The sequence below is a fragment of the Coregonus lavaretus genome (assembly GCF_964263955.1).
Source record: "Coregonus lavaretus genome assembly, chromosome: 27".
NCBI classification, from domain to species: Eukaryota; Metazoa; Chordata; class Actinopteri; order Salmoniformes; family Salmonidae; genus Coregonus; species Coregonus lavaretus.
Genome location: NC_140014.1, coordinates 21509702 through 21532913, shown reverse-complemented (window position 1 = coordinate 21532913; position 23212 = coordinate 21509702). Strand labels below are relative to the sequence as shown.

General features: G+C 42.9%; 1 protein-coding gene across 1 annotated transcript in view; it reads left to right on the top strand.

The window, feature by feature from the left end:
* LOC311102870 (latent-transforming growth factor beta-binding protein 2-like) overlaps positions 1-23212 on the top strand; it is a gene marked incomplete at its 5' end in the record, with an annotated part of 178549 nt that overhangs the window by 29132 nt on the left and 126205 nt on the right. The window contains one exon of the mRNA XM_084144321.1: positions 4851-5127. Within this exon, the coding sequence (XP_084000447.1) occupies positions 4851-5127 (277 nt within the window). The remainder of the gene's footprint in view (positions 1-4850; positions 5128-23212) is intronic.

Below are 23212 nucleotides of genomic sequence, written 5' to 3'. Positions count from 1 at the left end.
GCTGCCAAAGGTGCTTTAACAAAGTACTGAGTAAAGGGTCTGAATACTTACGTAAATGTGATATTTCAGTTTATTTGTAATAAATTAGCAAAAAAAATTTTTTTAACTGTTTTTGCTTTTTCATTATAGGGTATTGTGTGTAGATTGATGAGGGGAAAAAAACAATTTCATCAATTTTAGAATAAGGTTGTAACATAACAAAACGTGGAAAAAGTCAAGGGGTCTTAATTCTTTCCGAATGCACTGTATATATGGGCAATTCCACGTTAACAGAATGATGCTGACAAACAATTAACACAGAACATTTTGCAGAAACACATCTACTTGAACAGCGCAGATGCAATGTTTGTTAACAGGATGACTGCACAAACAGCACAAACCGTCATTCTGTTACCAAACTATGCATCTGCACTGTTCTTCACGTATGTTTTTGTTATGTTTTCTGTGTAAATTGTTAAATGTAGTCCTTGTGCATAGAGTTGCCTGGTTTGTTTAACTTTGCAATCATTGTGTTTTGTTTGACATACATTTTAAAGTGAAAAATCTGAGTCTAAGCATCATTCTGTTACTGTAGAATTGCCCATATGAGATGTTTGAACTGAGTCACAAAATAAAGCTCATGAATGTGATTAATGCACAGTATCTTGCATGGAGACTTGGAGTGTATGCTTCCATCGCATGACAAGTTCCAATAATGCCCACGTTTATGCACTTTTCAGATGACTGGCTCTGGATTCTGTCTCTTCAGATTGGTCATTCAGCCTCAGTCATAATTAAGCACAACAATGACCCTGCCAGGAATGTTTCCCATTTCTATTAGTGTTTCAAAGAAAAATCGTATTTTATTATTATTCCCCAATGCAATAATTAAACCACATATTTGTGAAATGGACGGAATGTGAGGCAATTAGTTTTAATGATGTGCAAGACAAATCTGCACGACAGCAATTACTGCGACAAAGTGTTCAACAGCCAGGCAGCCAGACAGGCAGGCCAGCCCCATGCAGCAGGCCGGACCCAGGGAAGAGGGACAGACAGTGATACTGCAGCAGGCCAGACCCAGGGAAGAGAGACAGACAGTGACACTGCAGCAGCCAGGCTTGTGTGGAGCTCTAGTCAGAGTCAAAAGGACCAGGGTCAGTGCCCACTGCCCAGCCAAGCCCATTGTCAATGAATGGAACACATGTTTGGTGCCACATTGTGTCACTTTAATGACTGCTATTGGGCGACAGAGCTGAAGAGGGTCACATATTCAGGGTCACATACACAGACTCTGACATGTACCAACCATACAGATTGTTACACAAATTGATAAGTGAGTACAGTTGAAGTCAGAAGTTTACATACACCTTAGTCAAATACATTTAAACTCAGTTTTTCACAATTCCTGATATTTAATCCTAGTAAAAATTCTCTGTCTTAGGTCAGTTAGGATCACCACTTTATTTTAAGAATGTGAAATGTCAGAATAATAGTAGAGAGAATGATTTATTTCAGCTTTTATTTCTTTCATCACATTCCCAGTGGGTCAGAAGTTTACATACACTCAATTAGTATTTGGTAGCATTGCCTTTTAATTCTTTAACTTGGGTCAAACGTTTCGGGTAGCCTTCCACAAGCTTCCCAAAATAAGTTGGGTGAATTTTGGCCCATTCCTCCTGACAGAGCTGGTGTAACTGAGTCAGGTTTGTAGGCCTCCTTGCTCGCACACGCTTTTTCAGTTCTGCCCACACATTTTCTACAGGATTGAGGTCAGGGATTTGTGATGGCCACTCCAATACCTTGACTTTGTTGTCCTTAAGCCATTTTGCCACAACTTTGGAAGTATGCTTGGGGTCATTGTCCATTTGGAAGACCCATTTGCGACCAAGCTTTAACTTCCTGACTGATGTCTTGAGATTTTGCTTCAATATATCCACATAATTTTCCTTCCTCATGATGCCATCTATTTTGTGAAGTGCACCAGTCCCTCCTGCAGCAAAGCACCCCCACAGCATGATGCTGCCACCCCCGTACTTCACGGTTGGGATGGTGTTCTTCGGCTTGCAAGCATTCCCCTTTTTCCTCCAAACATAACAATGGTCATTATGGCCAAACAGTTCTATTTTTGTTTAATCAGACCAGAGGACATTTCTCCAAAAAGTACGATCTTTGTCCCCATGTGCAGTTGCAAACCGTAGTCTGGCTTTTTTATGGCGGTTTTGGAGCAGTGGCTTCTTCCTTGCTGAGCGGCCTTTCAGGTTACGTCGATAACTATAGGACTTGTTTTACTGTGGATATAGATACTTTTGTACCTGTTTTCTCCAGCATCTTCACAAGGTCCTTTGCTGTTGTTCTGGGATCGATTTGCACTTTTCGCACCAAAGTACGTTCATCTCTAGGAGACAGAACGCATCTCCTTCCTGAGCGGTATGACGGCTGCGTGGTCCCATGGTGTTTATACTTGCGTACTATTGTTTGTACAGATGAACGTGGTACCTTCAGGCGTTTGGAAATTGCTCCCAAGGATGAACCAGACTTGTGGAGATCGACAAAAAAAAATCTGAGGTCTGCTGATTTCTTTTGATTTTCCCATGATGTCAAGCAAAGAGGCACTGAGTTTGAAGGTAGGCCTTGAAATACATCCACAGGTCCACCTCCAATTGACTCAAATGATGTCAATTAGCCTATCAGAAGCTTCTAAAGCCATGACATCATTTTCTGGAATTTTCCAAGCTGTTTAAAGGCACAGTCAACTTAGTGTATGTAAACTTCTGACCCACTGGAATTGTGATACAATGAATTATAAGTGAAATAATATGTCTGTAAACAATTGTTGGAAAAATTACTTGTGTCATGCACAAAGTAGATGACCTAACCGACTTACCAAAACATAGTTTGTTAACAAGAAATGTGTGGAGTGGTTGAAAAACGAGTTTTAATGACTCCAACATAAGTGTATTTAAACTTCCGACTTCAACTGTATATGTAATTGTTCCAATTTAGATGGTACAGTGTCAATGGTTGGGTGCGGTGGGGTGGGGTCGGGAGTGGGGGCCACTCATTTACTGAACTCTCCCTCATAATCTCAACAGACTATTGGGACTGTTTGATCCTCAAAGTCTTCCCCAAACCCTTGTAATCTTTGAGGTTGAACAAGGCTGTGGCTCCAGGCCAACCTCAAGTCTAGTTAGTGGATGATATATTTAACTCCTTGCCAAATAGAAACCAAGCTATTCTTATTTTTTCCCATGGTGGAAACTGGAAAACTTGGATCACATACCAAGTGATATGAGTCCACACTCCACAAGCACATTTCCCTGACTGTGTACACTTCATCAGATAGGGGTATATTTTCCCCCAAAGCAGTTCAAACTAAATGCTCTAGCGATTTTGTTGGGTTTAATAGAATAAACTTCACAATAAACCACATGAATATGGTCAAGGACTATTATTTAATTTCAAATTTGTTCCCTTTTGTCATCAAGTTGCAATGATTGACTATAATGCATACTCTCTCAATTAACATATATACATCATGTCATAAGAAAGTTGTGGTGCTGAATTCAAAACCATGCGGTGCTAGTTTGCTGCCTTTTCATGGCAATTTTATGTCTATTGTTAGGATACAATTAGAGGGAGCAAGAGAACAAAAGACTGAAGCCAAGCTGTTTGCTACACAGTAGAATAATTATGTTCCTCGGTGTGGCAGCCAAGGACTCAGTCTTCCTCATGCCATAGAGGACACCTAGGAGGTCCATTCTCCTCTCACACCAGACAAACTGGTCCCCATGTCTGAACAGTAACGGGAAACCTACAGCAGGTAGACCATGCAGCCAGTGGGGCCCTTAGCTACCAGCTCTCCTCACAGTGCCAGAAACAGTGGAAGCCTTCCTGCCTGCGATCTGTCAGTATCCACGGCATCTGTGTCAATAGCATTCCACCACTGTTGACGGAGCACTGCTGTTTGCTTTAGCCACCAGAGAGTAGCGACCTGATTTAGTGTTTGAGGACACTGTCATAAATTCTGCAGTGCCATCCAGTACATACATTTGTGTCACAAGATGGAGTGGTTGTTTGCTTTAAATGGCATGCCACATACCTTTGAATAGTGTTCAAGTAGCTGGAGTGAGGTGCAGGGAGGGGCCAGGGTTGGCCGTGTGCGGATTGTTTTGCCATGACCATGAAATTACCTCAACGCTCACTGTATTTGCAGACAATTGATAAATATTGTCTATACATTAATCTTTGACCAGACAAGGAAAACAGATTGGTTTGTTTTTCAAATATAGGAGTATCTGCGAGCACGAGCCATGCACATATGAAATGTGAGGCATTTACAGTCAGACTCCAGTTAGGCTCCAAGTCGGCCAGTGGAATCTAGTTTCCCATTTGCTAATTTTTTATGTGCTTCTTTTATGACCCTTTTAAGCTGTTTGTCTTTATAACGGCAATGGCACACATTGGATTTGGAATAAGTAATGAAAGGTATTTCTAGGAAAACTGCTGAGCATTGGAGCGCCAGCAGCATTAAGCACTGCCAAGGAGCTGAAGTAAAGAAATCTGAGAAATGGGATAAGGGTTAAATGTAAGCGATCACATACATTAAGACTAAACAGGTCAGTTATGGGCTCAGGTGAAATTGAACATGACATTCCCTCCAGGCTCTGTACTATAAGGAAACCAGAGTAAAAGCAAGGGCAGAGACACACAACTAATCTGCCCTTGATTGAATCACATAAAGTAAAGCCAGGCCAGTGCTGAGATAATGTAGGCCATGTCTGGAGCTGCTCCTTTATGTGAAAGGCCACATGTTCTAACATGACACCGCTAATGATCTCCCTCCGTCTTTCTCTCTCTCCCCACTGCAGCCGATTGCCAGCCCCCCTGCCAGAACCGCGGCTCCTGCAGTAGGCCCCACACCTGTGTGTGCCGCTCGGGGTTCCAGGGGGCCCGCTGCGAGGAGGCAGCCCCAGAGCAGGTGTACATCCACACCAGAGGGTCTCTGAGGCGCATCCAGCCAGGCACCAACCCCTTCCAGAGAGAGCAGCCCAGGAGGAGACCTACAGAGAGGCAGGCCATAGACAACCCCAGCCCCAGGGCCCAGACCCCCAGACCTGCTACCACCAGACAGCCTCTCCAACCTGTGTAAGTCACCGCTGCACTGTAGCCACTTCCTGCCGGAGTATTTAGACATTTAAAGATGGTTACTCACTGACCTTTACACACTAACCTAATTTACCTCTGTTTAGCTAGAGGAACAATGTGTTTTCCCAACAGAAGCAAGGGGAGAAATGTAAATTATATTTTGATTGTTTGTGTTCAACATGCTTTATGCTTTAAACATACTTTAAGAGGAAAGGAAAGGAAAGTAAGGGAAAGGAAAGGGGGATACCTAGTCAGTTGTACAACTGAATGCATTCAACTGAAATGTAGGAGCTCAGTAGACACTGAATATGGAATACTGGACTTTTACCCAAGTTTCAGTTTTTGATGAGATGCATACATTCAGGATCTTTAACACACTAAATAATGGGGTGACAGTCAAATATCCGTGGTTTCCAATCCAAGAGTACAGTAGGCCTTTGAAGTGCAAATCAATACTGATTTTCTGGCGCTAGATCACTGACATTTGAGATTTTTGTAATATAATCGCTGAGTTCAGAAGAGGATTTAAACCTCCAATGCCATTTCTTTTGATCTATGATGGCAGTCTGACATGTGGGCATGGCAACCCTGCGGCGCTATGAAATGTTTTTGGCCCGGTGTCATGGCACACTGATATACATCTTCATTTGAACATGGAATTCGTTTCACAGTCAAACTTGGACTCAATTGTAGATTCTGCGGTTTATTCTGGAAAAACGCTGCGGTTTAAGCTCATGTAAAAATGATTTATGCCTCTAAGCTCCTCATTTCTGCAGTAAGACAACATTATTATTTAGCATCTAATCAAAATCAGCCTTATTCTGACAGGAGCAGGCAGAGGAAAGAGAAAGACAATGTACTGTTCTCACCACCATGGGTTACGCTACTACAACAGTCACCTAGACCAGTGCTGCCCAACCCTCTTCCTGGAGATCTACTGTCCTGTAGGTTTTCAGTCCAACCCTAATTTAGCATATCTGATTCAGCTAGTTAAGGTCTTGTTGAGCAGCTAATAAGTAGAATCAGGTGTGTTAAATTAGGGTTGGTCTGAAAACCTACTGGACGGTAGAGGGTTGGGCAGCCCTGACCTAGACAGTGTAATAAATGCTGTCATGAGAAGCAAGTGCAATTATATTCTTTATGATGTGTATGTACAACATACGGCATGTACAGAACATAAGTTCTTTATCCTGGTATGCATTATGATTTGTGTTTGTCATTGGGTTGAATCAAAGCAGATTAGCGGGTCCATATGTTAAATGTTGAATACTTCATTCTTAATGCTGTGTAAACAACTTAGCATGTCTTTCCTTCTCCACCATTAAAAAGAGCTGCTCCATATTAACTCCTCAGGGGGTTAAGAAGCCATGGTTAAAAAAACATGAAGTTCAACATGTAGAATGAAAGAAAACAACGTCTGATTTGCCACATAGGAACGCCACAGTAACGTTTGCCATTTGCTATGAAAATAGAAACCTGATTTGAATGAATAATGTATTTTCTTTGGGTTTGTGTAACAGTATAAAAATGTCAATTTGTTAATTGGACTAGACTAACAATGACTACCGATGCACATAGCGTGACAACTGGTCAGACTAGGCCATCTCACTAAATATTCAGCTATTCTCCAAAGACCATTAATCAGACCAGAGAATGGCATCAGACTTTTGGCTTCGACAGCATTCTATTTGTGTCGCAATAATTCTGGAAATGATACTCAAGAGCATTTATGCTCAAAATTATTAAATTTTTTCTCGACTGTTTGCTTAAGTACGTTGTTAAGCTTGAAGGTCACTGCCAAATCTTCTGATTATGGTCGTATGATGGTTTGAACCGTATTTCCGACTGAGGGTGTTGAAAGGTGATGCTTGTTTGTGTCTATGACTGTGCAGGCAGATTTTTTGTTATGTATGGGAAAAGTTTATCTTGTCAAACGCTTCTCTGCCTTGGATGAGAGCCCAATGGTTTTCTAATCCTCCTGCAGTTGTATTAAGTGCCATAATTTGTTTGAGCACTGAGGTCACCCTTCGTTTTCAGCCAAAGTGTCATCTGGGTAATATCGTTCTCTGAAATCTCTGCAGTGTATTCGATTACAGTTGACGTTTATGGTCCAGTACGTTATAATTGCGAGAACTGAGAGTGCCTTTTGCAGTTATGTCACATTGTATTTCTGTTGGTGTTATGGAATTATACTGGCAAAACCGCTCTGATGCCTGTAGTAGCTTGAAGTAACCCAAGTAAATGTTTTGGCAGATGTTTTCCTAACAGTTTTTTTATTTTTTCACTTGTATTGTTTCTTAGTCACAATAAATCTTTAGTTTGTAATCAATACAAGGCGTGTGTTAGAAGTGCACAGTTGCTATGCATATTCTTGCTTTGATATTGACTTAGTGGACATATTTGCAGCCTGAGTCACAGATCTGGAACAAATAAGAGAGCAAAGCTGCATATTTGACATTACAAGAGGCAGACACCATTACTGATTCACACACAACCTGGCAGCTTGATCTCTCTTGTCTCTAATGGAGCTGACTAACACGTCTCAGCAGGTGCTGTTAATCTGAAGATGAGCCATTTCCTATTCCACAACACAAGCCTGGCCAGAGCCTGTCCAACCATTCAAATGAACGCTTGTGGACGCGCTGGCAAACACAGACATTTAGAAAAAAAATGGGGTTGTGAAGCCAGAAACAGGCCCAAACTATGAGCAGTATAGAAAACAGTGTGTGTGTGGACATTTGGAAAATATTATTCACATAACCCACTCGGAGAGTGGCAGGCTCACGTCTCTGTATTTTCAGGCTAGTAGAGCGCTTCTTCTCAGAAGATGTTTGTGTAATGTACTGTATGTGTGGGTCCAGTTCTAGTGAGCAACATTCTCCATTCAGGCATGGTTGTAACCCAAAGGTGGAAAAAGTTTACTCCTGGAGCGGTAGTGGACCCAGGTCTTTGTCTCAGATATCAGATTTTGGTTGTGCTGTGGCCAGAGGCGCGGGAGCAATGTGAGGTCAGTGAGAGAGTGCAGAGCAGTGCCAAGCTCAAATTAACGAGTGAGGAGAGCAGTCTCGGCACAGATTAGAACGTCCTGCTGGTTTTACCCCCTCTCTTCTCCTCCAGCCGGGGAGAAATGGCCACTCTAAACAACAGCCCCAGACCTCTGCCTCTGCCCCTGCCTCCGCTGCCTCTACTCTCCTGCCTCCAGCCTGTCCAGGCCTTTCCTGTTCTCCCTAAGAGGGAAGGTGTGAGGTATGTCTCCGTCTGGGAAACAGGTTTGGGTTGTTACGCCAGTAGCACCTTGTTACCTCTATTGCCTGTTGGGTCGCGCCAAGAAAACAGAGGCATTCTGTAGCAGCTCCAAGCAGAGCTGGGCTTAAGGTGGGCCAAGTTGGCCGGCAGTGATAAGGGCATGAGGGGTCGCCTGGCCGACGTGGAGCGGTCTGGGAGTCCAGACAGCCTGCTCTCCAGACCTGCCAGTTGGCCTCCTGCGGTAATGAAATCACCCTGTGTGCACTGTGTCAGCAGCAGATGGGGAAAGCATACTGTCTGCTGTATTTTGTGAAGTGGTTTGTCAACACTTGGGAATATCGGGACGGTTTGTAAGACATTCCAGTAAAACAGGTGTAGACTTTTGCTGTGTTTAACTCAATTTACAGTAGGCCTGTGCAGAGTACTCTGAGGCCAAACACAGGCCTTTTAGATCATTCATCAAACGGTAAAGAAAGTGTGTTCATAATGTTTGCAGATAAATCATAAATCAGGATCATGAGAACTTACTGTGTCCACCCTGACCCTACTCCCACTCTAGTCCCCTACACTCCCACTGTCCTGCCCTACATTCCCACTGTCCTCCCCTACATTCCCACTGTCCTCCCCTACACTCCCACTGTCCTGCCCTACATTCCTACTGTCCTCCCCTACATTCCCACTGTCCTCACCTACATTCCCACTGTCCTCCCCTAGATTCCCACTGTCCTCCCCTACATTCCCACTGTCCTGCCCTACATTCCCACTGTCCTCCCCTACATTCCCACTGTCCTCCCCTACATTCCCACTGTCCTCCCCTACATTCCCACTGTCCTCCCCTACATTCCCATTGTCCTCCCCTACACTCCCACTGTCCTGCCCTACATTCCTACTGTCCTCCCCTACATTCCCACTGTCCTCCCCTAGATTCCCACTGTCCTCCCCTACATTCCCACTGTCCTGCCTTACATTCCCACTGTCCTCCCCTACATTCCCACTGTCCTCCCCTACATTCCCACTGTCCTCCCCTACATTCCCACTGTCCTCCCCTACATTCCCACTTGCCTCCCCTACATTCCCACTGTCCTCCCCTACATTCCCACTGTCCTCCCCTACATTCCCACTGTCCTGCCCTACATTTCCACTATCCTCCCCTACATTCCCACTGTCCTCCCCTACATTCCCACTTGCCTCCCCTACATTCCCACTGTCCTCCCCTACATTCCCACTCCTTCCCTACATTCCCACTGTCCTCCCCTACATTCCCACTGTCCTCCCCTACATTCCCACTATCCTCCCCTACATTCCCACTGTCCTCCCCTACATTCCCACTGTCCTCCCCTACATTCCCACTGTCCTCCCCTACATTCCCACTGTCCTCCCCTACATTCTCACTGTCATCCCCTACACTCCCACTGTACTGCCCAACACTCCCACCCTCCAACCTACTCCCCTTTATTACGACCCTTCATCTATAGTGAACTGTGCGGACCTCCCAAGGTCTGGCCAGGTCTAACGGCAGGCTAGAGATTGCCAGGTCTCTGGGCCACACTTCAGAATGAGTACATCCTTACGCAGCTGCCCAAAAAATTATCCATTATGCCCCCTTTGCCGTCCCTCGTCCGCCCCGTTCGTCACCCCTGCAGTGGGATTCGACAGAGGTTCAGCGTAACACAGGCTTTCCTGTGGGGGGCTTTGCTCAGCTTAAGTAGTGAAACGTCCTTCCCTGCCAGCATGATATCCTGGTGGTCACAGCCAGTCTGTCAGCCCGTTTTATGAGGGTCAGGGCCAGCCATGAACCACTCCAGTCCAGGCTGGATCGGTGGATCGGTGATAAAGCTGGATCAGTGATACAGTTCGGCATGGAGGACACAGTCACTGCCTCCGCTGGGTCCTTCCTCTCTCGTTCTCTGACATCAGGCCTCCACAGGAAACGGGGCCAGGCCAAGGGCAGAGCAGGATGTGAATGCAGCATGCACTGTCATTTGTCAAAAGGTGAGTTCTCTATGTGCTCCATGGTTACATAATCAAACATGGAGAGAGGAGGAGGAGGAGGAACCTGGATTCTACTGTAGGACTCTGCACAGCAGCAACTTCCCAACTAACGGTCTCTCCACTTGTGCTAGCTTAACTGGACTAATTTAAATGTATGTGCTAACTGCAGGTTGCATTGTTGGAGCAGGTATTGCTTTCTCAGCCAAAGCTTCATGATCATTTACTCCACAAACACAATGGTGACCTTGCTGTGAGTCCATGCAAAGATGTTTCTCTTAATGGTCAGGAGGCGGGATTAATGCAGGATAATAAAGGGCCTCTCATTTTGACTGCAGCATGTCAGCAAATATAATAAGAGTTTTCCCCTATTCATCTAAGGCAAACATACTTATACAGTGGGGAGAACAAGTATTTGATACACTGCCGATTTTGCAGGTTTTCCTACTTACAAAGCATGTAGAGGTCTGTAATTTTTATCATAGGTACACTTCAAATGTGAGAGACGGAATCTAAAACAAAAATCCAGAAAATCACATTGTATGATTTTGAAGTAATTAATTTCCATTTTATTGCATGACATAAGTATTTGATCACCTACCAACCAGTAAGAATTCCGGCTCTCACAGACCTGTTAGTTTTTCTTTAAGAAGCCCTCCTGTTCTCCACTCATTACCTGTATTAACTGCACCTGTTTGAACTCGTTACCTGTATAAAAGACACCTGTCCACACACTCAATCAAACAGACTCCAACCTCTCCACAATGGCCAAGACCAGAGAGCTGTTTAAGGACATCAGGGATAAAATTGTAGACCTGCACAAGGCTGGGATGGGCTACAGGATAATAGGCAAGCAGCTTGGTGAGAAGGCAACAACTGTTGGCGCAATTATTAGAAAATGGAAGAAGTTCAAGATGACGGTCAATCACCCTCGGTCTGGGGCTCCATGCAAGATCTCACCTCGTGGGGCATCAATGATCATGAGGAAGGTGAGGGATCAGCCCAGAACTACACGGCAGGACCTGGTCAATGACCTGAAGAGAGCTGGGACCACAGTCTCAAGGAAAACCATTAGTAACACACTACGCCGTCATGGATTAAAATCCTGCAGCGCACGCAAGGTCCCCCTGCTCAAGCCAGCGCACATCCAGGCCCGTCTGACGTTTGCCAATGACCATCTGGATGATCCAGAGGAGGAATGGGAGAAGGTCATGTGGTCTGATAAGACAAAAATAGAGCTTTTTGGTCTAAACTCCACTCGCTGTGTTTGGAGGAAGAAGAAGGATGAGTACAACCCCAAGAACACCATCCCAACCTTGAAGCATGGAGGTGGAAACATCATTCTTTGGGGATGCTTTTCTGCAAAGGGGACAGGACGACTGCACCGTATTCAGGGGAGGATGGATGGGGCCATGTATCTTGGCCAACTACCTCCTTCCCTCAGTAAGAGCATTGAAGATGGGTCGTGGTTGGGTCTTCCAGCATGACAACGACCCGAAACACACAGCCAGGGCAACTAAGGAGTGGCTCCGTAAGAAGCATCTCAAGGTCCTGGAGTGGCCTAGCCAGTCTCCAGACCTGAACCCAATAGAAAATCTTTGGAGGGAGCTGAAAGTCCGTATTGCCCAGCGACAGCCCCGAAACCTGAAGGATCTGGAGAAGGTCTTTATGGAGGAGTGGGCCAAAATCCCTGCTGCAGTGTGTGCAAACCTGGTCAAGACCTACAGGAAACGTATGATCTCTGTAATTGCAAAAAAAGGTTTCTGTACCAAACATTAAGTTCTGCTTTTCTGATGTATCAAATACTTATGTCATGCAATAAAATGGAAATTAATTACTTAAAAATCGTACAATGTGACTTTCTGGATTTTTGTTTTACATTCCGTCTCTCACAGTTGAAGTGTACCTATGATAAAAATGACAGACCTCTACATGCTTTGTACGTAGGAAAACCTGCAAAATCGGCAGTGTATCAAATACTTGTTCTCCCCACTGTAGGTTTCAGCTTTCATCTGTGTCTGGCGTTAGCTAGTAACTGGCTAGCTAGGTCTTCAGCATGGAACAAAATGGTTGCCCAAAACTCAAGACGCAGTCATTACATCAAGACACATGACAAACGGGAGATCCATGCAAACTTCTTCACATCATTGACGGTCATGATATATGAACATTGTCTGGCTGTCAATATATATATTTATTGAAATGTACCCAGACCTCACCCTGTAAAGTTTCAACTGTAATTGTCCAAGTTGAACCAGCTACCTAGATTGATAAACAGTGCTGACAATTCCTTTTTTTATATATTATATATATTTTTTTTACACCAAATACAAACATACACATACCAACAACAACTTACAGACACACACAAACATCGACTACATCTCCTCTGCCCATACCCGCATGCTCACACCTCCATCCATAGTGCCTGTATTATTGTATGCCACATGGCCTTAAATTGTACTAATTTGTTTTTCTCGGTCGCCCATGCTATTTCAATATCTCAATAATAAATCATTAGATTTTCCCATTGTGTTAATGATGGCGGATTAATTGATTTCCAAGTTTTTATTATACTTTTTTTCAAGATGAGTGATGAGAAGATAATCGTCCAGCCCATTGGGTCTTACTACTTCCCCATATGCCATGTCTTGAAATATGCAGACAGACGGATTAAAAGTAAGTTTACATTGTAATACTTCTGACTGCCAACTTTTTAGCTCTGCACATAACTTTTGGACTTTAGCATTCCCAGAAAGCATGGGTTATGTAATCATTGTTAGTTTTACACTTAAGACATGACTGCCGTTGTGCTGTAGGATTTGTGAATTGTGTCTCTTTTATAGTTTATACTTGATTAAGCGTACATTTTTGTTAGCTGTAATTTCATTAGTTATGCTCCAACTTTCCCTCCATCTTGTGCCAACATCAGTTCTTTTTAAGTCTTGGTTCCAATAGTTTATATTTTTTTCTAAGAGACTGTCAGTTGGATAGGCTCTCTACAAGGTTTTGTATATCTTACCTATCATATGAACATCCTTTTCTGACTCAAATATGATTCCCTCAAGGTTGCTCTGAACTCAAAAATATTTCAAATTGAAATTCTGTGAAATGTAACTTTTATGTCCAAAATTACTTTTTAATTCTATCATGGAAATATATATATTTCCTGTTATCAAGTCATTTACAGTTTCTATGCCTTTAGTATTCCATGTGGACAAATTTATCTGTGAATTCTGAAAAGCTATCCAAAGATTGTTCCATAAGGTTGTGTTTTTAGGGAGTGATATTGGTTCTTGTAGAATACATTTCATTTTCTTTCATACAGTGCATTCGGAAAGTATTCAGACCCCTTCACTTTTTCCACATTTTGTTATGTTATAGCCTTATTCTAAAAATGTTTATTTATTTTTTATATCTCATCAATCTACCCACAATACCCCAAAATGACAAATCAAAAAAAGTATTCAAACCCTTTACTCAGTACTTTGTTGAAGCACCTTTGGCAGCAATTACAGCCTCGAGTCTTCTTGGGTATGATGCTACAAGCTTGGCACACCTGTATTTGGGGAGTTTTTCCCATTCTTCTCTGTATATCCTCTCAAGCTTTGTCAGGGTGGATGGGGAGCGTCGACGGCACAGCTATTTTCAGGTCTCTCCAGAGATGTTCGATCGGGCTCTGGCTGGGCGACTCAAGGACATTCAGCGACTTGTCCCGAAGCCACTCCTGCGTTGTCTTGGCTGTGTGCTCAGGGTTGTTGTCCTGTTGGAAGGTGAACCTTCGCCCCAGTCTGAGGTCCTGAGCACTCTGGAGCAGGTTTTCATCAAGAATCTCTGTACTTTGCTCCGTTCTTCTTTCCCTCGATCCTGACTAGTCTCCCAGTCCCTGCCGCTGAAAAACATGCCACCACCATGCTTCACCGTAGGGATGGTATTGGCCAGGTGATGACTGGTGCCTAGTTTCCTTCAGACGTGACGCTTGGCATTCAGGCCAAAGATTTCAATCTTGGTTTCAAAAGACCATAGAATCTTGTTTCTCATGGTCTGAGAGTCCTTTAGGTGCCTTTTGGCAAACTCCAAGCGGGCTGTCGTGCCTTTTACTGAGGAGTGGCTTCCATCTGGCCACTCTACCATAAAGGCCTGATTGGTGGAGTGCTGTAGAGATGGTTGTCCTTCTGGAAGGTTCTCCCATCTCCACAGAGGAACTCTGGAGCTCTGTCAGAGTGACCATCTGGTTCTTGGTCACCTCCCTGACCAAGGCCCTTCTCCCCCGATTGCTCAGTTTGCTCAAAAAGATTCTGGGGATGAGCATGCGCATCTTCAATATGTACCCATTGTTTCTGTATAGTGCATTTAACTATATGTCACAAGTAAAAGCCTTGGGTAGCGAGTTGATACAATTCCAAGTCTGAAGGTTAAAACCACCCTCAGCCTTAGGATGATTTAAAACATTCCTTTTTATTCTATGAATTTTATTAGCCCATATAAAGTCTGTTATGACCAAGTATACCGAATGTCTTCGGTGGGGTAATTGGTATTGCCGAAAGTAAATACAAAACATTTGGGAGCCATGCCATTCTAAAGAGGTTTATTCTGCCTGTAAGATTTATGGGAATATTATTCCATTTAATTAGATCTGCTTTCATATAGTTGATTAATGGAATAAAGTTATCTTTATATATTTGTTGTTTGTTGTCACTTATTAAGCATCCTAAGTATTTAATATTTTTTGTGGTCCAATTAAAGGACTGCTGTAGATCGTGAGTTATTCTTCAGCCATTATTGATAAATCTATATCTTGTTTTTTTGCGTATTGTAATAAACTGAAACATGTTCTTGTATTTGTTTGTAAGTGTCTATTTTTTATCAATCCTGTTTGATTGATATGTATCAAGTCTGGTAAGACTTTTCCCATTCTATTGCTTATAAGCTTTGTTATTATACTGAACAAAAATGTAAACGCAACATGTGTTGGTCCCATGTTTCATGAGCTGAAATAAAAGATCCCAGAAATGTTCCATACGCACAAAAATATTATTTATCTCAAATTTTGTGCACAAATGTGTTTACATCCCTGTTAGTGAGCATTTATCCTTTGCCAAGATAATTCATCCACCTGACAGGTGTGGCATATCATTAAGTTGATTAAACAGCAGATGCATCTTGTGCTGGGGACAATAAAAGGCCACTCAAAAATGTGCAGTTTTGTCACACAACACAAGATGTCTCAAGTTTTTGAGGGAGCTTGCAAATGGCATGCTGACTGCAGGAATGTCCACCAGAACTGTTGCCAGGAATTGAATGTTCATTTCTCTACCATAAGCCTTCTCCAACTACGTTTTAGAGAATTTGGCAGTACGATCAACCGGCCTCACAACCGCAGACCACGTGTAACCATGCAAGCCCACGACACCCACATCCGGCTTCTTCATCTGCTGGATCATCCGAGACCAGCCACCCGGACAGCTTATGAAACTAATGAGTATTTCTGTCTGTAATAAAGCCTTTTTTGGGGGAAAAACTCATTCTGATTGGCTGGGCCTGGCTCCCAAGTAGGTGGGCCTATGCCCCTGCCCAGTCATGTGAAATCCATAGATTAGGGCCTAATTTATTTATTTCAATTGACTGATTTCCTTATACCATATGAGCTCAGTAAAATCGTTGAAATTGTTGCATGTTGCGTTTATATTTTTGTTCATTATATTTTATTGTCACAATTTATTAAACCAATGGGTCCATAATCACCAGGAGGCTCTCCAGATTTTCTTGGTTTTAATATAACTAAAATAACTGTAACATGGAACTAGGAAGTACTGAATTGTGTGACGTATGTTGTCATTTTGTGTAGCTAGGGGGGCTACTTTGTCCCAAAATTTTTAATCGTATGGGAAAGCAATCCATCCTGGTGCTTTTCTCCATGCAAATGTTTTAACAGTAATTTCTGTTTTTAGTGATTATTTTTTGTCATGTGATAATTGCTTCAGAGTTATTGAGTCTAAGAAGGCTATATGATCCGTCCAACTGTTGTTTAATTCGGAATTATATACATTTTCATAGAGGCTTTTTCTAAGATAGTGATGTCTTTTTCTTTAATTTTCATTTCTAAATCAGATTGAACTTTTACAGAGTATGAGATTATCATCCCCCTAATGTACGCCTTAAAGGCAGCCCAAATTATATCGGGGGTCGGCTTTTCTCTGTCCTCTATGTCTACATGGTAAAGGTTTTTATTTTTTGGTGTACATATTTAATACATTTCGGGTCCAGAAGATGCACTCTGTTCATTCACCAAACTCTGTTGCTAAGTTTATTTTCTATTGGTGTAATTAAACATGATACTGGAGAATAATCCGATATCACAATATCATGAATTTTTTCATCCAGTAAATTGTTGAGTGCACTTTTGGAATAAAAAATGTAGTCCATTTTTGAATAGCATTTCTTACTTTGAGGAAAAAATTAATAATCTTTTGTAGTTGGGAATAATAATCTCCTGGTGTCCTGTAAATCATTTGTAGAGATTACCTTTTTCAGCCTCTTTGGAGGCTCCCTAAATGTGCCTTTTTTATTTCTACGTCTGTCCATCTTATCGAATGTATAATTTAGGTCACCTGCTAAAATAATAGTTCATTTCTGGATTTGATCTAATATAGTTTGAATTCTATCTAAAAACACCAGATTTGTTGGATATACAATGAAATCAATGTGTATTTTTCACCATGTAAGGTACTATTCAACATTAGAAAATGGCCTTCTTGGTCCATGTGCTGGGATATAAGGGGAAATGGTATATTCTTATTTATCAGGATACCTACACCTCTGTGGTTACTACAGTAGGTGGCAGCATAGACCTCTCCAACCCAGCTCCTCTTTAAATGTTCAATTTCTCTTTTTTTATGTAACCCTTACAAGAAAACCACATCTGCTGACAATCTCTTTAAGTGTTCGAGAACCTTATGCTTTTTTTCTCATCATGGAGCCTGTGCACATTCCATGTGAAAAGTTGGATATTGTTGGTCTTTACTTGTATAGAATCAAAGTTAACCTTATCTGTTCAGTCTATAATTTTTTGACTAAAATCATCCCTGTATGATGCATTTTGAAAGTTACATATCTTGAAAACTTGATTACTGACAAGCAAAACATTTTGGGACTATGTCAACAATGGACCAATGAAAGAAATACCCCAACAATTGTTTTCCTTTAAGGCACCTCAATTACTCAGCCATATCATCTAAGGTATTGGAGAGATGTTGAGGGCAAGCCAACCAGCTATGTGCACAGAGCAAAATGACCCTTAAGTGTGAATGGTGGTGATATATTTATCTTACGGCAGGCAGTGACTGTTTTCCTCATATCGGCCCACACTTGTTGTCTGGTGACTAATAGGCCCAGTGGTTACGGGGCTTATTGACTCTAGGCTTTACATTGACCCACACAGTAACTTCTCAGAGGAAACTGTGGTCAGTGAGGGAGTTCTCCATGTTAATCATTGAACAGTCATCCCTTTTAGCCTAACGCCAGATAGACCACATGACTCTCACTGCTGGAAGCTACTGTCACCATACCCTAGTAGGTGTTCACAGAAGCTGCCAGTAGTATTATTGTTGTTCTGTAATATATCTGTAGTAGTTGTTGTAGAATTAGGAGCAGTGTGAGACGTAGTAATAGCAGTAGCTGTGGTGGGAAGCCTAGTGATGGTAATAGTAGCAATTGTGGTGGAATGGTAGCTTTTATGTTGAAAGCAAGGGAAGACATCTTTCCTCACAGTTTCTCATAACTACAGAGAAGGGACAAAATGTAAAATAGCAAATCTCCTACTAGCTTTAGGTCCCTAATACTCTTGACACTTTCAAGCCTGCATGCTCTTTATGCTAAGTGGTTATGGTAAGCCGTTCTGCCTGGGAAAGTTATCCTGCCACCTGGTAGTCTGCTATCCTAATCAGAGAGGAAGTACCAAGAGTCATCCCCTTGTCCCCAGATTCTGCAGCCAAAAGAGTATGCCTTGAGCTGGGGAATAGAGGGCTATGGAGGGGGGCTCAGACTCGGAGTGTTAATTCCCATATGTCATAACTGTTTTACCTTTAACCGTTCTGTTCTTTCTAATCTCTGCAGGGATAGGGACTAGGATAGGAACTGTAGCATGGGGAACCCTGATCTATTTCACTAGTCTGGGTGTGAATGAACTTGAATGAGTTCTCAGTGTTCAGTGTTATGGAGGGAGGGACAGATTTGTCTTTGTGCTGATGCTACAAACTTGACCTCTGGCTCGACCCTGGTCCCTGATGAGCACTTTCACTTGTGATGTGAATGGGTAAGGGCTTTCCGGAGCACCGGTGACATCCTCTGCAATGGTTTAGGAGAGTCCAGGCATTGTGTTTCTCTGCTAACGCTGGATTATAGAACATCAACATGGCAAAGAGTGCAGACTCAGCTCTGGAGGCTACCTTGGCCTCATGTGAACTCTCGTGGGGCTTGGGATGGGATGGGAAGGGGTGGGATGGTTGGGGGAATGTGTACAGACCAGCTGCATGTTTAAAGTAATTGTCCAGGGAAAAACTCACTTTTAAAAGTTAATATTATTTTAACCCATACCCAAATAATGTTATTGACTCATCCCATACTAAGCATAAGCATAAATTAGAGGGGAAAAAAACACTTAAAAAACCCTACCTATTACTTGTATCTCAAACAGACCGTTTGATGTCCTCTTCCTGAGGAAGATGAGCTGGCCAATCAGCGGTCTACTCGCATTAATAAGAAACAGGAAATTTGAATGTTTTGGTGATATTTTCATGGTAATTACAGTGGGGAAAAAAAGTATTTAGTCAGCCACCAATTGTGCAAGTTCTCCCACTTAAAAAGATGAGAGAGGCCTGTAATTTTCATCATAGGTACACGTCAACTATGACAGACAAAATGAGAAAAAATATTCCAGAAAATCACATTGTAGGATTTTTAATTAATTTATTTGCAAATTATGGTGGAAAATAAGTATTTGGTCAATATCAAAAGTTTCTCAATACTTTGTTATATACCCTTTGTTGGCAATGACACAGGTCAAACGTTTTCTGTAAGTCTTCACAAGGTTTTCACACACTGTTGCTGGTATTTTGGCCCATTCCTCCATGCAGATCTCCTCTAGAGCAGTGATGTTTTGGGGCTGTCGCTGGGCAACACGGACTTTCAACTCCCTCCAAAGATTTTCTATGGGGTTGAGATCTGGAGACTCCAGGACCTTGAAATGCTTCTTACGAAGCCACTCCTTCGTTGCCCGGGTGGTGTGTTTGGGATCATTGTCATGCTGAAAGACCCAGCCACGTTTCATCTTCAATGCCCTTGCTGATGGAAGGAGGTTTTCACTCAAAATCTCACGATACATGGCCCCATTCATTTTTCCTTTACACGGATCAGTCGTCCTGGTCCCTTTGCAGAAAAACAGCCCCAAAGTATGATGTTTTCACTCCCATGCTTCACAGTAGGTATGGTGTTCTTTGGATGCAACTCAGCATTCTTTGTCCTCCAAACACGACGAGTTGAGTTTTTACCAAAAAGTTATATTTTGGTTTCATCTGACCATATGACTTTCTCCCAATCCTCTTCTGGATGCACTCTAGCAAACTTCAGACGGGCCTGGACATGTACTGGCTTAAGCAGGGGGACACGTCTAGCACTGCAGGATTTGAGTCCCTGGCGGCGTAGTGTGTTACTGATGGTAGGCTTTGTTACTTTGGTCCCAGCTCTCTGCAGGTCATTCACTAGGCCCCCCCGTGTGGTTCTGGGATTTTTGCTCACCGTTCTTGTGATCATTTTGACCCCACGGGGTGAGATCTTGCGTGGAGCCCCAGATCGAGGGAGATTATCAGTGGTCTTGTATGTCTTCCATTTCCTAATAATTGCTCCCACAGTTGATTTCTTCAAACCAAGCTGCTTACCTATTGCAGATTCAGTCTTCCCAGCCTGGTGCAGGTCTACAATTTTGTTTCTGGTGTACTTTGACAGCTCTTTGGTCTTGGCCATAGAGGGGTTTGGAGTGTGACTGTTTGAGGTTGTGGACAGGTGTCTTTTATACTGATAACAAGTTCAAACAGGTGCCATTAATACAGGTAACGAGTGGAGGACAGAGGAGCCTCTTAAAGAAGAAGTTACTGGTCTGTGAGAGCCAGAAATCTTGCTTGTTTGTAGGTGACCAAATACTTATTTTCCACCATAATTTGCAAATAAATTCATTAAAAATCCTACAATGTGATTTTCTGGATTTTCTTTTCTCAATTTGTCTGTCATAGTTGACATGTACCTATGATGAAAATTACAGGCCTCTCTCATCTTTTTAAGTGGGAGAACTTGCACAATTGGTGGCTGACTAAATACTTTTTTTCCCCACTGTATATTGGCATGTACTAACTACAGTGTGAGGATACAACGCTATATTGTATTTACAACTATTATACAAGGTTAGACAATTGATTTGGGAGAGGGAAGACAACTCAACGTTTTTCACACAAAGAAAGCAGCATTTTGACAAGACACAGTGATATTGGCAGAGTAAGACAAGGGATCAGAGTTTGTTCCCCTGTTGCAAAGACAAGGCCAACAAAGTCCCATGAGTGGTTGACTTCCTTGTTAGGCCACAGGGAACAAAGGGTCTTAAAGCTTGGCACCGCAGGAAAGATATGTCTCTCTCTCTCTGTCCGCCAAGCTCTCTAGGGCCTCTTCAGACACATACTTACTGCCACAGTGCCGGCACTGCCCGGCCTGGTGGGCTGCAGGTCCCAAGCCAAATCCCAATCCAGCACATCAACCAGCAGGCCTCTGTGATGCAGCTGTCATTTGCAGAGACAGCAACAAACATTTCTGGGAAACAAAGTGTCCCTCCCACACTGCACTTCAGCATCCAGCACAGAATTGGTCAGGCTGAGTTCCCGTGATGGGGCTTGGTGTTGGAAACATGAATTACCAGTATGGCTGTGCATGGGACCAGAGGTCAGAGAGCTGGATCCCTGGGGGTTGAGGCAGCGGAGCTCAACTTCCAGCTCAAAACATCCAACAATGTCAGCCTCTGGTCCTTGGTGAGCACTAGCTAACTTATCCTACTCAATAGTTGATTACATGGATATCTGACATGTCTGGGTCCCCCACAATTTAATTTTTTTTATCACAAGTTCTTGTTTTCAGACATCGGAAAACGATCTTTGCTGGCTTTTCTTTTGCTGTTTTAGGTCGTTCTCAGTAAATAAATGTTTCGTATTGCTTTTCAATTAACTTCCTCGTGCTCTATCAAAATCCCCTTGATCTGCCTTTTTAAGTATGAAAACCTATTTCAGAGCTAAACTATGCTTTTATGTTATTAGGACTTGGCATCACAGAACACCTCTCCCTGCTTAGCTGTCTCGCTATAATTTGGGAAATGAATGATCAGAGCGACTGTAATACGCTGGAGAAGTTTGAATGGCCTCTCAGTTTCGTATGTCTGCAGGTCTTTTGGGCATCTTCCCTGGACCACACAAACCACAGGCATCTCCTCCCCTCGCGTCCAGACGCGGCTCACTGGCCTGCTTCTCACAGCCTAACACTCCTCACTCTCTCCAAGAACAGAGGTGGAAATTGACGGGCTGGCGAGGGTCTCATATAATATGGCCCCCCAGGGGGTACAAAACAACAGTTTATTTCACAACTTTTTGGCCGGAAATGTAGTAGACAGAAATATAGTGATTCACTTGCACATAGAGCATCTGTGGACCTCGTTGGAATCAAGTTTAGAAAAAGTATATTCTGATGCAAATCATGAGGGGAAAAATTAAGAAAACGGCTTTCAGTTCTATGTGGTTACCACCTAAATCAAACCCATTAGAGTACCTTGTGGCGAGGAGAATGGACTGTGCTGTGCTCGCTCTCCTCTGGAAGGCACAGTTTGTCCTCTGATCTAAGCCTTGTCCCCTGGGGCACATAAAGGCTGAGGAAGGAGTTGGCATGGAGCTACTTCAATACAGCTCAGTGATTTAATCTAACTCTTTTCTAATTCATTGTGTCCAGGCCATGGCTGCTACCAACATGATTCCTGGAAGGCTAGACAGGGGGAACATGATTTAATCCAGCTACGGCTGGTGCGATTCACTCTGTGACGCACCCAGATTTTCATGAGGGGAAAATAATCTGCTTGGAGCCACAATTAGCCAAGCCATAATGACTAGAGATGCTATCAAACACAATAGGCCAATCTGGGTTTTAATTGTTCACTGATGTTTGGCCCTGTGCAACTGTGTAACGAGAAGACCGAGAACTCTCCCCTGTTCTGTGGTTAGAACACTGTATATCCGCTAACCAGGTGTTTTTCTCTTATGAGATGGGACAAACAACAGCACTAATGTTGCTTGCATGTACTCCAGAGAAAATACCTCAGAGTTGCATCTAGTTTCAGGAGACAGGGTTGGTTAGGGTTTCATCAAAACATAGGAAAAACTTACAAAGACGTGTTGTAAGATTTGTTACTTGAATTGTAGTCGTCCGAAGTTTGAGCATGCGTGTGGATTACAGGGGAGAGATGAAGGTTTTTGCTCTGATGTGCAGCCATGGTGGATGTTCAGCAGCACTGTTCAGGCTGCTTCCAACATGGAGGTCAGTGGTACAACTTCTATCTGCATAGCGATGTGTCATTTATTTCAACAGTTTGTTGGTGCTTTTTAATGTGGTGCCGATCTCCAGCCAGGAGAGGGAGAAACTCCAATAAAACTCTGTTAGCTTCCTCAACTGCTCTATTGCTGCTCCCATAAAAAAGTGTTTTGGATAATGTCGTAATGAGAGCTCACTAGAGAAAGCTCCCGCGTCCCCCGTGTCCTCACTCCTGATTGAA